General features: G+C 45.8%; 1 protein-coding gene across 6 annotated transcripts in view; it reads left to right on the top strand.

Moving 5' to 3' along the window:
• Positions 1 to 13,512, top strand: part of FRMD4A (FERM domain containing 4A) — a 206,719-nt gene that overhangs the window by 181,461 nt on the left and 11,746 nt on the right. For all 6 annotated transcript variants that reach the window (XM_010716644.4, XM_085216085.1, XM_085216076.1 and 3 more), the window contains exons 15-19: positions 5,149 to 5,282; positions 7,381 to 7,503; positions 11,395 to 11,623; positions 12,776 to 12,832; positions 13,060 to 13,297. In XM_010716644.4, the coding sequence (XP_010714946.1) occupies positions 5,149 to 5,282; positions 7,381 to 7,503; positions 11,395 to 11,623; positions 12,776 to 12,832; positions 13,060 to 13,297 (781 nt within the window). The remainder of the gene's footprint in view (positions 1 to 5,148; positions 5,283 to 7,380; positions 7,504 to 11,394; positions 11,624 to 12,775; positions 12,833 to 13,059; positions 13,298 to 13,512) is intronic.

The raw sequence follows: 13,512 nt of genomic DNA, 5'->3' as shown, positions 1-13,512 counted from the left end.
CATTTCACCGAGTCGAGGAGAAACCACAGAAGAAAATTGCTGCTTTAACTCTGCAGATGGATAGAGGCCCCCCTGAGCCAAGCTCTTTCTGCAGCAGCAGAGGTTTCCTGTATGTGGACCTGTTTACATTTGCAAATGCCACAATGTGTGATTCCTGGGCCCTGCTGCTCCATCTGGCAGGACCATCTCCTAGCAGTATTGAGCTGATGAGGGTCAGAGTGGGTGACCAGCACCTACACAGACCCCAGCACGGCCTGTGAGCTGCCTGCAGGATGTTGGATTGCATCCTGTGCTGAGCTGCGCCGGCTGGGCTCTTGCATGCTGCACAGGATATCCTATATGTCTGGCAGAGCTGAGAGACAGTAACTTTCTGAGGTTGCTGGCTGCTGCATGCTGACATCCTGGTGTGGTGAGTCAGCCCAGGCTCTGGCATGGAGCAAATGTGCGGGACCATCCTCCCTGCTCACGGGACAGCTTGCCGTGGGGATCCGGATGAAATGCCAGCAAACTGAGGCCAACAGGATGTAGCGTGAAGGAATTACCATATTTAGATGTGGTTTTGTTGCAGGAGACTCACGAAATAAGAAAGAGATGCCTGGGTCTTCCTCCCTTGCTTCTCCTTGGCCGTCCTTTTCTCTCACGGATAACAGAGCCAAGCCTCAGCTCCTTTTGCTCTTAAACATGACATCTACCCTCCTCGTTTGTTTTCATCATTTGCATTTACCCTTTTCCAAACTGATTCTACCCTGCTGCAATAGGTGGAGAGCTTAGAGATAAACAGAGAGTCACTGGTAGGGCTTTAACCTCCTAAACTCTGCCTCATGTTGCTGGTCTCCTTGCATTTGATAAGGTTTAAAGCAAAGCTTGACTTGGAGGAGATACCTGTTAACTCTGCAAACCTCAAAAAGCACAGCTGACCTTAGTCAGACCCACTGATATGTGAGTTGGTGCATGTCCCTGTCAGTGGCACCATGAATCTCCCAATACCAGCCCGTTGGCACCGGTGAGGAAACTGAGCAGTGCATTCTGCTGGAGGAGTGAGTTGAGCAGGGAGGACCTTGTTCTCCCCATTTCATAGCTTTTGTTCTTCTGAATGTTGGTAGAAGAAGTCACCCAGAGAGGCCAAGTAGCCAGCAGAAGTTGTATAGCATATCCACAAATTAACAGGATATTATGAATGCTCAAGTCACCAAGACCTATCTTCCACCCTGTGTGCAGGAAGCAGAAGCTATACAAACAGGCCCCAGTTGAACACATTTTTGGTGGCTGTCAAAGAGAAAGCCCTCTGCTTCCCACCCCTTGTGTTTTCACAACATTTTCTCTTTTAGGGACATCAGATGGGTCTGCAGAATGATATTAAAATGCAGAATTCAGTAAATCTTTATGCAGCAGTGGAAAGGAAGCTAAATGAGAATACTCACAAAAAGGTTCAAAAGTTACACAGAGGAATTACATATTTCAGCAATATTTCTCTGGTTTACTGCATTAGGAACTAGTCCTAATTGTGGGAGCTAAACTACCTGTGAAACCCCCAACCAGTCAACCATTTCAGTTGCATCAGGACTGTTCTTTTTCAAGCTGATTTTTCTCCATTGATGATGCCTTTGGGAGGCGCTGGGCAGCTGTGACTCAGTGAGCATAATATTTAATAGGGCTGATGTAAGGTAGTATCTGCTTGGTTGGTTTGGTTTGTGCTGGTCTTTAATTATTTCTTCGATTGTTTTTACGGTCTTCTGATTTGTTCTGACATTTTGGGGTCAGTTACCACAGGGTTTAGAAGTGGGTCTGTGGTCACAGCCTTGCTTGAGGCTGGATTAATACATTTTTATAAATGAAGAGCTTCTAATGGGAGCTGTAAGCACCCTAGCGATAGAAAGAGCACTGTTCTGTGTGTCTTTACAAACATCTCACTCTGGCTTGATTCTCTTGACTGATCAAGTTGGCACTTGGTTTTTGCCTGTGAGAATAAACAGAATATCTAACCATAAAAATCTATTAATGCAACCCAAAACACTTCACTTTGCTCAGATAGAAATCCCAGCCCAAGCCTTCTCTTCAAGAAGTTCTGTGGCAAGGTGGGAGTTGGCCTCTTCTCCCAGGTAACAGTGTTAGGACAAGAGACCTTAAATTGCACTATGGGAGGTTCAGGTTGGATATTAGGAAGAAAATTGTTCTCAGGAAGAATGGTGAGGCATTGGCACAGGCTGCCCAGGGGGATGGTGGAGTCACTGTCCCGGGAGATGTTCAAGAAACATGTAGATGTGGCACTGAGGAATGTGGTTAGCAGGCATGGTGGGGATCAGTTGATGGTTGGACTAGATGATCTTAGTGGTTATTTCCAATCTTAATGATTCCATAATTCTGTGACTTCCAGATCTCCCCCAAACCCTTTGCGTTCAGTGGGAACAGTGGGAAAGGGGCCAGATGTGCATTTAGTTGGCACTGCCACTGACCACATCAGGGTTGAGGCTGCATGGTTCTCAGGCAGGGTCAGCACAGCTGGGGCAAATGCCTTGAACTGTCTGTGCTTGATTTGGGTCTGTACCAGCTCAGCCAGAAGCTGTTCGTTTCCTTCTTGTCAGCACTCCCCAAATCAGGCATCTGGGCAGCACTTAGACTATTCGTATGTTTTTAAATGTTTCAGCATCTTTGTAGCTGCTCTGGCAACCAGCAGTGCAAAAATGAACAGCTTTTAAAAATAAATCAGAGCCTGGTGTGGAGGTAGGGAGCAGAGAAAGGAAGGAAAAGGGAAGAGCAGTTGAAAGAAAAACATAGATCATTAAACTTGTCCTAAAAGGGGAAAAAAAGGAAAAAAAAAATGGGGTCGAAACATCTGCTGGAATTGTGAGCAACTTTTTTTACCAGGACTCAGCAGATTGTTGGCAATTAAGTGAAGAAATAAAGCAGTTCAGCTTTGCTAGAACTGCTCACCAGGGTTGCTATTAAGAATTACTAAATGCTAGAGAGGGCTTCCCCTGCCAGTGTAAATACAGGGCTTCTCTAGAAGATCCTGTGAAGTTCTTGCAGTGCAGATGTATTCACAGAACTTAGTTTCATTGCTCTGTGGGTGCAAACAAACCCATATGAAATGAGAGTGACTAGAGCAACTAAACAGACACACTGCTGTGAAATTGTTCTTCTCTGCCTGATGATGCTCAACCTGGCTAACCCTCAGTGACCTTTCCTTCACCTTTCCTGATCCAGGACAGCCCAAAAATGTTGTAACAAATGAAAGGTGGCACTTTGCAGAGTGAGTGCCAGCTGTCATCCTATATGGAGACTGCGGAAAGTAGTGGTGAAAAAGATCTGTGAGATTTTCTGCTCCCACGGGGCAATTGCAGAGCTATTTCATGGCACGGGCTGCCTTGAACCTCTTTTGGTTTTGCTTTAACAGTCTGCTGGAATATTAACAATGAAAGATGAAGCTGAAAGCACAAATTTCAATCTGGTTTGCTGCCAGAACAAAGAGTTGTTCCCAGTTTCCTTTCAGAGCTCTGTGAAATGGCAGCAACATTTACAACTGGCTTTTGCTGAACACCTTCACTGTACACTCAGAGGCCAAGCTGCAAATGTGTCTAGAAGCAACTCCTCACTCCCATCCTACACATACACAGAAACCTTGATGTAGCGTCCTTTTGTATTTCACTCATGCTTTCTTTGTGCTGTTACTCAAGAGAGGTGGGGGACAGCCTCAGAGTCACCCTTGGACACCAGGTACTGAGATGGAGGGAATGCTGAGGACCTGAAGGAACCGTCTTGAAGTCATTGCTGTGTCACATTTTCTCTGCAGGCTCAAACCTATCTCCACAAGAAGTCCCTGCAGAGCTGGTCACAATCCAGCTGTCTAAACATAGGTGTCTTGCATACCTGTGTTTAGATGGGAGTATCCAACTGCCAATTCAACAGAGTTTATGTCTCACAGAATCTTGTGTCATACCCAGCACCCCGTGGAAGGCACCTCAGATACCTTAGATAACCCAGATGCATCTGTTGAGGCAATGGGAACCTCTAAACCACAGCAACTCTGTCAATTCAGACCAGTTGTAGCTGAACATATTGCAGTGGCATGAGTGTAGAAAAGCGTGTAGAGATGGTATTTTCCCCTTCCAGAGATTGCTTTCCATCTCACAGTATGACCATAACTTTCATGTTGTTAGTCTATGACATAAGGATGCACTCAGCTTATGCAGGCAAATTCATGAGTTCATCGTAAATTCGTGCCCAAGCTCAGATATATTGAAGAGGGTAAATGCTGAGCGCATCCTAAAAGGTCAGCCACTCAACTTACAACTATATGCAAACAAAGTTACTTCTTTTTTGAGATACAAGAAGCTGGATAGGAGCTGATGCGTCATCCCAAACTGATGAAAAATCAGGAATCCCATTAATGTTTCCCTAAAGAGCTGAAGTTAGGAATTGTGTTGTGACTTCTGATTAGGAGTCTGACTTAATTTTGTATTTGAACCAAGAGATACATATGGTATTGGTGAAAGTTGCTGGGTAATTGCCACATGAAAAATCAAGCCATTTGGACACCCAGTTCAAATATTTTGACCTATCTCTTCCCAAGCAGCAGCTACTGCCCTGGAAAGACCTGTGGGTGGTTGTTGTTTGGTTTTGTTTTACAGCTTAGTGTGCTTTTTACAGGAATCTGGCTAAGTAATTTTATTCCATTACTCTGTTGTTTTTTTGTTGTTGTTTTTTTGTAAAGCAGACTCTTTAAGTGGATTGAATTAAATGTTTACTACTAGAGTAATTACAGCCCTTAAAGAAGCCATCTGCATTGTAAAGTGGTTTCTCCTAGGCTTACTTTCCCTAAAATGCTTCTCCAGGGCTTTGTGAAGTGTGCTGTTATTTGCTGTTGGGAACTGTCATGGGAATGATTTTTTAGGATCTCTACAGGAATAATTTTGCTGCTTCTATTTTTCTGGATAATGAATGTCTTTGTGTATTCCTCTGTCCAGTCTCACTCTGTTAATTTGAGCATTAAGGATTAGCTGTAAACAAACATGACTGTATAACACCTGCTTTGTATCGTAGTCTGATTTCTTTTTAGACAGATCACATCCAGGCTTTGGTACAATTACAGGCATCCCAGATGTGTGTTCTGCTGTCAGCTGCCATAGTGAAGTCATTGTTTATTGACAGGTTCCCAAGAGTCAGATAGTTCTCAATCTGCCAAGAAAGACATGCTGGCTGCACTGAAATCCAGGCAGGAAGCCTTGGAAGAGACACTGCGCCAACGCTTGGAAGAGCTGAAGAAACTGTGTCTCCGAGAAGCGGTAGGCAGTGGATCTTTTATAGCTCTTAACACTTGTTGCTTGTACACTCTTGTAGCATGCTTTTTGTTTGGAGATGGCAGTCATCAGAAGGATGACATCCAGGACTTTACCATCCTAAGCTAGCACTGCTTAAGTCTAATGCACAGAGGGGAAGGTTTGCTCGTGCCACAGTTACAGGAGCTCACAGCCCAGTGCCTTCACTTTAACTCCAGCCACGTCGTCAGTGCAGCCACAAATGCTGTGCAATACAGCCATGCCTTGCCAGGGCACAGTGCTAGCAGAAAGGAGCTATTTCCTCACTGTGCTGCAATAGAGTTGGCCTGAGCCCATCTGTCAGCACCTTAAGAGCTGTTAAGAAGTGTTATTTCTTTCTCTGGATGATTTGACTGAGGCAGTGGATGGACACTTGGGGTTTGACCCGGTCTTGCAACCCTACAGCTCATCCATCAGCAGCCTGCAGCTGGAAGCATTTCCTCTCAGGCTGCCTTTAGTCCTGTCTGCTTTGCCGTGGGAATGGCCCAAACACAGGGAAAGGAAGGTGAACCAAGAGGGAAAAAAGGGTTAAAAGTGGGGGCATAATCAAATAAGCATGGCCAGAGCCATTCACAGCAGTGGCATCAGGTTACCTCAGGCCATCACCACTCCAGTTACTCATTAATTCAGATTACATTTCAGGCCTGTGCCTGTGAATACTTTTCAGTTTATGAAGGCTGCGTGGTAGCTCACGTTCATTTTGTTCTGCTCCAATTTTGTTGCTTTTACAGAAGACATTAACTGTTTCCCTTCTGCCCTGCTTTGTATTAAGTTCAGGGTTATAGAGAAGATATCCTCAGGAACAGATGCATGAATCTCTGTCTGGATGCAGTGCGTAGAGCCCCATCAAAGCAGAATGAATACATTACAGAAGAAAAGCTGAAAGAACTCCACAGGGCTGGAAGGGCAACTCAGAATGGGACACATGAGATGTTTCAGCAGTGCCTCTCGCAAAAGTGGCTGTGCACATCAGCACAGAGCTGGAAAGTGCTTAGAGGAAGGATCTGAAAAGGCCAGACCCTTGTTTCCTAGTGACCTGAAAATAGTAGAAAGAAAAACCCCATTAGGGAGTGGGGGAGAGGCCAGGGCAGGCAGGGGCTGAGCTGTGAGCTCTCATTGAGGTCAGTTGCTGTTCTTTGGGATTCAGATGATTTAGGTTACTCTGCCAGCTGGATCCTCTCAAGTCTGATGCTAAAGAACACAAAAGCCTTTTGTCCTTCATGGGGAGACTTTTGAGTACAAGGAGTTGGGCTGTTCTCAGAGTGAGACTCTTGTCTTTTTCTGTGGGCATTTGAATGCCTTTAATTCAGATATGTGGGGCTGTATTCCCACACAACACAACAACAAGCATTACCTTCAGTGTTGGCACTCACTGCTTCCCGTGTTCCAGGTATTTCTCAGTTCTGGGGGATTTGCTTCAGATTTTGAACAAATCTTTACAAATTACCATCAATCTGACAGAGCATCATCTAATATCACTCCAAAGCTGCCCATGACATCACCTGGCCTTGGAAGGGCCTCTGATACATGAAGTGTTATCAGACAGGTAATGAGGTACCAGGCACTGCTTTTAGTGATTATTTGCACTGCATTCCTCTCAGACACATCATGAATCAGGTGGGAACATTTTTTGTGCGGGTCATAACCTGCATGGCTGTTGCCACTGGGACTTTCTAGCGCAGTGAAGGCTTCAGGTGTGTCATCTCCCTTGCAGAAGTAGCCCAGAAGAGAGAAGCTCTTTTTTTCCTGCTCACCCTGTGGCAGAGATGAAAGCGTGTGTGCTGTAATCCGTTCACCCCAGACCCCAACCTACAAACCTGTGCTGGGCAGGCCACAGAATCTCTATTCATGTCCAGGTTAAAAAAACTTCCCCACCCTCAGCAACAGAGCCTGGACCACATTCTCAGGGCTGGGTGCTCTGTGTGTTTATCAACTTGAGCTAAATGTGGTGTTAATGACCGCCTGTCATTTTAAAGTCACAATTCAAGAGCAGCAGTGTGCTTTGCACATGTCAGGACGCTGCTGCAGCATTTCCCAGGTTGCTAACAGTGTTTTCTGCTTGCAGGAGCTCACAGGAAAGCTGCCACGAGAATATCCCCTCGATCCTGGGGAGGAGCCACCCATTGTAAGGAGAAGAATAGGAACTGCCTTTAAACTGGATGAGCAGAAAATCCTGCCTAAGGGAGAGGTGAGATTTGACCTTCCTTTCCAGCTGTGTGTTCCCACTTCTGATTGCGACCACATCCGGTGTGCATGGCATAGAAGCCACAATCTTCCTGTTTAAAATGACTGTAGTTGGTCACAGTGCCTTTTTTATGAGCCAGCAATGTGTCCAGGTGACCAAGAGAGCCAATGGCATCGTAGCTTATATCAGAAACTGTTGCCAGCAGGAGCAGGAAAGTGATCATCCCTCTGTACTCAGCTCTAGTGAGGCCGCACCTTGAGTACTGTGTTCAGTTTTGGGCTCCTTGCTACAAGAAAGATATTGAGGCCATGGAGCGTGTTCAGAGAAAGGCAACAGAGCTGTGAAGGGTCTGGAGTACAAGTATTATGGGGAGCAGTTGAGGGATTGTTCATCTGGAGAAGAGGAGGCTCAGGGGAGATCTTATCACTCTCTACAACTGCCCAAAAGGAGGTTATGATGAGGTGTGGGTTGGCCTCTGCTTCCAGGTAACAGTGGCAGGGCAAGAGGGAATGGCCTTAAGTTGCACCATGGGAGAAACAGGTGGGACATTAGGAAAAACTTCTCTGAAAAAGTGGTCAGGTGCTGGAAAGGGCTGCCGGGGAGGTGGTGGAGTCACTGTCCCTGAAGGTGTTCAAGAAACATGTAGATCTGGAACTGAGGGACACAGCTTATTAGGAAATATTGTTGAGAGGAAGATGGATTATTGCACTGGATGATCTTGGAGATCTTTTCCAACCTTGGTGATTCTAAGATTATTTTTTTTTTAATTCCCTTCAGAAAAGAGAAGCAGAGAGGGGGTTGCTTGTCTTGGTCCAGAGTAAAGGTTAAACCCTTAGGGCTCAGCCTTGGCTGTGCTAGAAGCAGCAGGAATAGCCAGGGTGACCAACTGGATTGCGACAGCCCAGGTGACCAACTGTAGTGACCTGTGTGAGCAGGGAGCACATGGAGAGCCCCCTGAGCCATCTGAGCCCTGCTGCTACCCTGCGTTATTACCACAAACAGCAGCTTGCTTTCTGCTTCAGCAGTGATCTGAACTCAGATCTCCCCTAGTAGGAGAGAAAAGCATCACAATTACTCATCTTAGCCCTGCAATAGCAAGATAAAAGCATTTACCTCCCCAGTCCTTAAACAAAAGAGGCTCCATCCCTACCTATGGGAAGCTAGATTTATGTTTTTTCTAAGCTTGCTAGGGAGTGTTTGTTCTTTTTCCTTGCTCCCACAATGTGCTGGGTCAGTGCCCTGAACCATGGCTGTGAAAACAGGCCTGCAGCAGCTGTAAGGCGGGCCCAGATTCACAGAAGAGCCATTGTCTGCAGGGACACATTTGTCTCAAGACACTTGTGTATATCCCAGTTTTGAGTTTCTTTTTCATTTTTGTAAGAGGAGAGCCTGAAGCTGGTGTGACTGTGTGGTTTAAGGCACAGTTCAGCCAGGGAATTAACTATCGTTTTGTTGACATTTTTCTTCTGCTGAAAAAAATAAACAGCTGGAGCTCTGTAGTTTTCTTCTCAATGAAACCTGGGAGAGGAATTCCACCAAAGTCAAATATTCATGAACTAGCACATTTAATTAAGCTTTTCAAAAGGAAGCACAGTTTAACTCACTTACTCCTAGAAGCCCTGCAGTCTGTTGGCTGCTGTGTTAAAACCTGATCCTTGGTTTCCCCAGTTCATTTCTGTTAAGCTGTTTTTGGGGTCACTCCGTGAGGAATCTCTACAGTGCAAAGCGAGGCTGAGCAGTGGGAAAAGCATGAAGGCAAAGCAGTTCCACCCCACTGCAGGCACTCTGCCTTTTGGCACCAGCAATCCAAACACTCCGAATCAGCTTTTCTCTATCCCCTTTTTCATCTGTCAAACTTTAGGACTGTATTGAAAACTATAAATTTCTGTTCTCAAGGAATAATGTTGGGCTGTGTTTACTTGGCTGACAGTTTGAGAAAGTTCAGAGAGGCCAGTGTTGATTTTCATATGCTTTTCAGCAAGTGCAAGGTCCAGAAACTCATTTTAAAACAAAGGTGAAATTCTCTTCCAGTCCCATAAATCCAGGACTGAAATTACCAACTATGACAAGGACCTGAAGCAAGGCACTTCCCTCTAAAAACAGGTGATATCCCTCATTTTCTGAGGTTTTATTCGTAGGGCCTCACTGGATGAAAAATAGATGGTTAGGGCTGGGAAGAAAATTGAGATGTTTTTCTCTTAGATACATTGAATGATTTAGAACTGAATCTGCGAAGGCTTGAAATGACAGCTTGCACCAAACTCCTAATAACTTTAAAATAAGACCTTCACCAGAACACAAACTGCAGAGTAGGCTTCTACTGTAGTTCTTGGTAATCACCTCTACGTGGTCTGGAGTTCCCGACTCTGGGAACGATTTTGAAGAAGGCAGTGAGCCAGCTTCCAGGCCTTAAAACTGTTGTGTCAAATCCACTTTTAATAGGCTTGGTGTTGATAAATTTATAAACTCTGCAGTGCAAAAAAAAAGGTTCTGTTAAAAAGATGAAGGGGTTGATTCAGTCTTCAGAAACAATAACTGTCATTTCAAGGCAATGCTGACTCACCACTGACAGAAAAGGACTTTTTTCAAGCCAAAAGCCCAAAATAAAAACTTCAGAGAGCACTTTCAGTTTGATTAATTCCTGCAGCATCCGTTCTTGCAGCATACACCACTATTAAATGAAGAGAAAGGATTTGAATTTGCGTAATGGGGATCTCCATGGCTGTGTGTCTGTCAGTGTGATCTGAACACCCACAGTTCACTGGAAGTAGAAGAGCTTGGCTTTTCTCCCCCATTATGCAATGTATGGTGTTCCCCTTTTTATCAGCAAACTAACACCAAAAACCGATGATGATGAACACCAAAAACTCCAAGGTAGCCGAATTCACTACACAAAACAAATGTCTTTGAAAATGATAGCTTGAGGTCCCAGTGCAGACCAAGCTGTATCAGTTTCTGTGTTTGCATAAACTGACCCAGATCCCTTGGTTTGGGACCATAACTAAGAATCAGTAGGTAGCTTCCAGGGTACATTTAAAAGTTCTACTGACACTCTGTAACAGGTAATGTTGGATACACAAGCCCTTTTTGGCATACACAAAATGTGCTTACACTCTGATTGCTCTGAAATCTCCCTCCTGGCTTGTAACTTGAGGAGACAATTTTCTAGTGTAATGCATTGCAGTAACCCATAATTACCTCAGCTCCTACTCTCCTGGATTTTGACAGTCATGCACCAGGAAGGAATTAGTCCATCTTCACCTTTTCTTACCCAAAGAAGTCATTGAGTGCCAAGCTTGTCAAGAAGGTTAAAACTGTAGCCTTGCATCTGTGTATAGCACTGCTAGCAAACAAGGTTCAAATGTGGAGTGAGGGAATAGGGAGAGGGAATGAGTAGGAGGTGGATGTAAAAGGTTGAATGAGTCACTGGTAGAGCACCACTGAAGTGAGCCAACTGTATGAAAAGGCAAACAGCACTGCAGGACTGGGGCTGAAGCACTCACATCCTCTGTGTGTGGGTTGTGCCTTCCACCAGCTGTGCTGCCAGGCACTCATGTGGGCAGAGGGAGTGAGGTGGGTCTGCTTAGGGAGGCCCTGGGATGAGGGGAGCAGCATAGAGTCACAGAACCATATAATGGTTTGAAATGGAAGGGACCTTTAAAGATCATCTAGTCCATCTCTCCTGCAGTGAACAGGGACACTTATAGCTAGATCAGGTTGCTCAGAGCCCCATCCAGCTCGACCTTGGATGTCTCCAGGGTCAGGGCATCCTTCACCTCCTTGGGCAACCTGTTTCCTGATGGCCTTTGCTGGAGGCCCCTGGATTCAGGGCGAGCTCCCCTACAGCTGAGCCAGAAGTTTGGTGGCAGCCAGAATCTGCTTGCCTTTTCCCAGGAGGCAGAGCTGGAACGCCTGGAGAGGGAGTTTGCCATTCAGTCCCAGATCACAGAGGCTGCCCGGCGCCTGGCAAGTGACCCGAACGTCAGCAAAAAGCTGAAGAAACAGAGGAAGACATCCTACCTGAACGCACTGAAGAAACTGCAGGAGATCGAAAACGCCATTAATGAATATCGCATCAAATCTGGAAAGAAGCCAACCCAGAGAGCTTCCTTGATCATAGATGGTAAGTGGGGCTCAGCACCCACAGCACTCCAAAAGGGTACACGGAGGATCGCAAGCAATAATTTTTGCCTTTTCTCATATTTGACATACGAGTTTCTGCTCCCCTTCTTGTCTCTCCTGTCTAGAGGGCCCTGGGGTGCTGAAGTTGGGTTATCCTCTCCACGTGCTGTCAGATCGGCATTTGGGATCTGTGTTGTAGTCTAGGGATGTGCTGGTTCACAAGACAAGACACAGGATCATGCTGTAGATTATAAGGATATCAGGAAAGCAGACTGTGACTCCTTTGTTCACCTATGAAATCGCTCTGTTAACATCTCTGGAGTAATACTGTACAAATGTAATTAGTGTTAGCAAATTGGGGTGAGCTCTCTAGCTGAAAGGCATCTGTAGAATCAGAGTGGTGGCAGTGTCATTGCTGTGTTCAGATGCTTTTTTTATATATTTTTACAGTGTAATTCTCAGGGTGCTTCATGGTTTACTGGGTTGTTGATTGGTTTTTCATGAAATCCATTAACTTTCTGTTGTGGTTCTTTCTGCCTTGCTGAATTTGCCCTTTCTCTTTAACTTATGGAGCTTTCTCTGTGCCTTTGTAGCAGGAGCTGAGATTAGAGCTGCTGTATTTATGACCTGGGTACCAAGTCATGCTGCAGGCAGGGATGACAGACAGCTGTGAGGACATGGATGGGGGAGGCAGCTCATACATGCATGCCTGGAACATGAGAGCTTCTGCATCTGCTGTTGCAGAGGATACTCAGAAAGTGTTTCCCCGAATTACACAGAGCTGGTACCTACTGTGGGCCTTAAGGCCCAAGACCTTCAGCAGACAAAGTCTGCCTGCTGGCAGGTTGCCATTTCACATCCGCTGGGGATCTCGGCTCACTGTTGTGACTCAGCCTTAATCCCCATTAATTGAAAAAGAGTTAGCAGCTCCTTGAAAGGCAGTCTGCTAGCAAGAGGCCTGGCCTGCAGTTCAGCCCTCAGAATGAATGGGCTGAAGCAGTTATTTATAGGAATATCATTGTCTCGTGGCTTTGAGAAGAGGAAGGTGTGGGTGCCTGCTTAAGACCAAGAGTTGGTTGAAGATCACGGCACAGTTCACTGTTTGGTCAGTGTGATTCTCGTGACCCTCTGACCATCTTTTTCTTCTCCTCAGAAGGAAACATTGCCAGTGAAGACAGCTCCCTTTCGGATGCCCTTGTTCTTGAGGATGGTATGTTGACTGCTGTATGTTCTAGAGGGCAGGAAGGAAATGGGGAGGGATGTGTGAATTCCTGATTGATGCTCAAAATGGAGGGCCTTTTCTTTGTAATGATCCATTCAAACTTGCTGGTATGAAAAACATTCTTGCCTGCGAGCAAGGCATGATGTTGTCCCCTGAAATAGGGCTAGCACTGAAGGTCACATAGCCATCACTTCTTTCCCTTCTTCTCTTGACAGAGGATTCTCAGGTCACCAGCACAATATCCCCTCTCCACTCCCCACACAAAGGACTCCCACCCCGGCCACCCTTGCACAACAGGCCTCCTCCTCCACAGTCACTGGAAGGCCTCCGCCAAATGCATTACCACCGCAACGACTATGACAAGTCCCCCATCAAACCCAAGATGTGGAGCGAGTCATCCTTGGATGAACCCTATGAGAAGGTCAAGAAACGCTCCTCACACAGTCATTCCAGGTGAGCCAGCTATCTCCACTCCTTATCACACAGACATCCTCCCAGATGGAATGTCTGTGAACCCTTACAAAACCATCTCTTACCAGAAGGAGACATTCAGGCTTTGGGGGTAATATAGATGTGATAAAAAGCAGGCTGCATTCACGTGGCGTGACTCAGAGCAGCATCTGACCCCACTCCCACTTACTCTGTGAGATCACAGGCATGTGCCTGAG

This window comes from Meleagris gallopavo, chromosome 1 (genome assembly GCF_905368555.1).
Source record: "Meleagris gallopavo chromosome 1, MGAL_WU_HG_1.1, whole genome shotgun sequence".
In the NCBI taxonomy this organism is placed as follows: domain Eukaryota; kingdom Metazoa; phylum Chordata; class Aves; order Galliformes; family Phasianidae; genus Meleagris; species Meleagris gallopavo.
The sequence above is the reverse complement of the archived record's forward strand: the minus strand, read 5'-3'. Positions and strand labels throughout refer to the sequence as shown.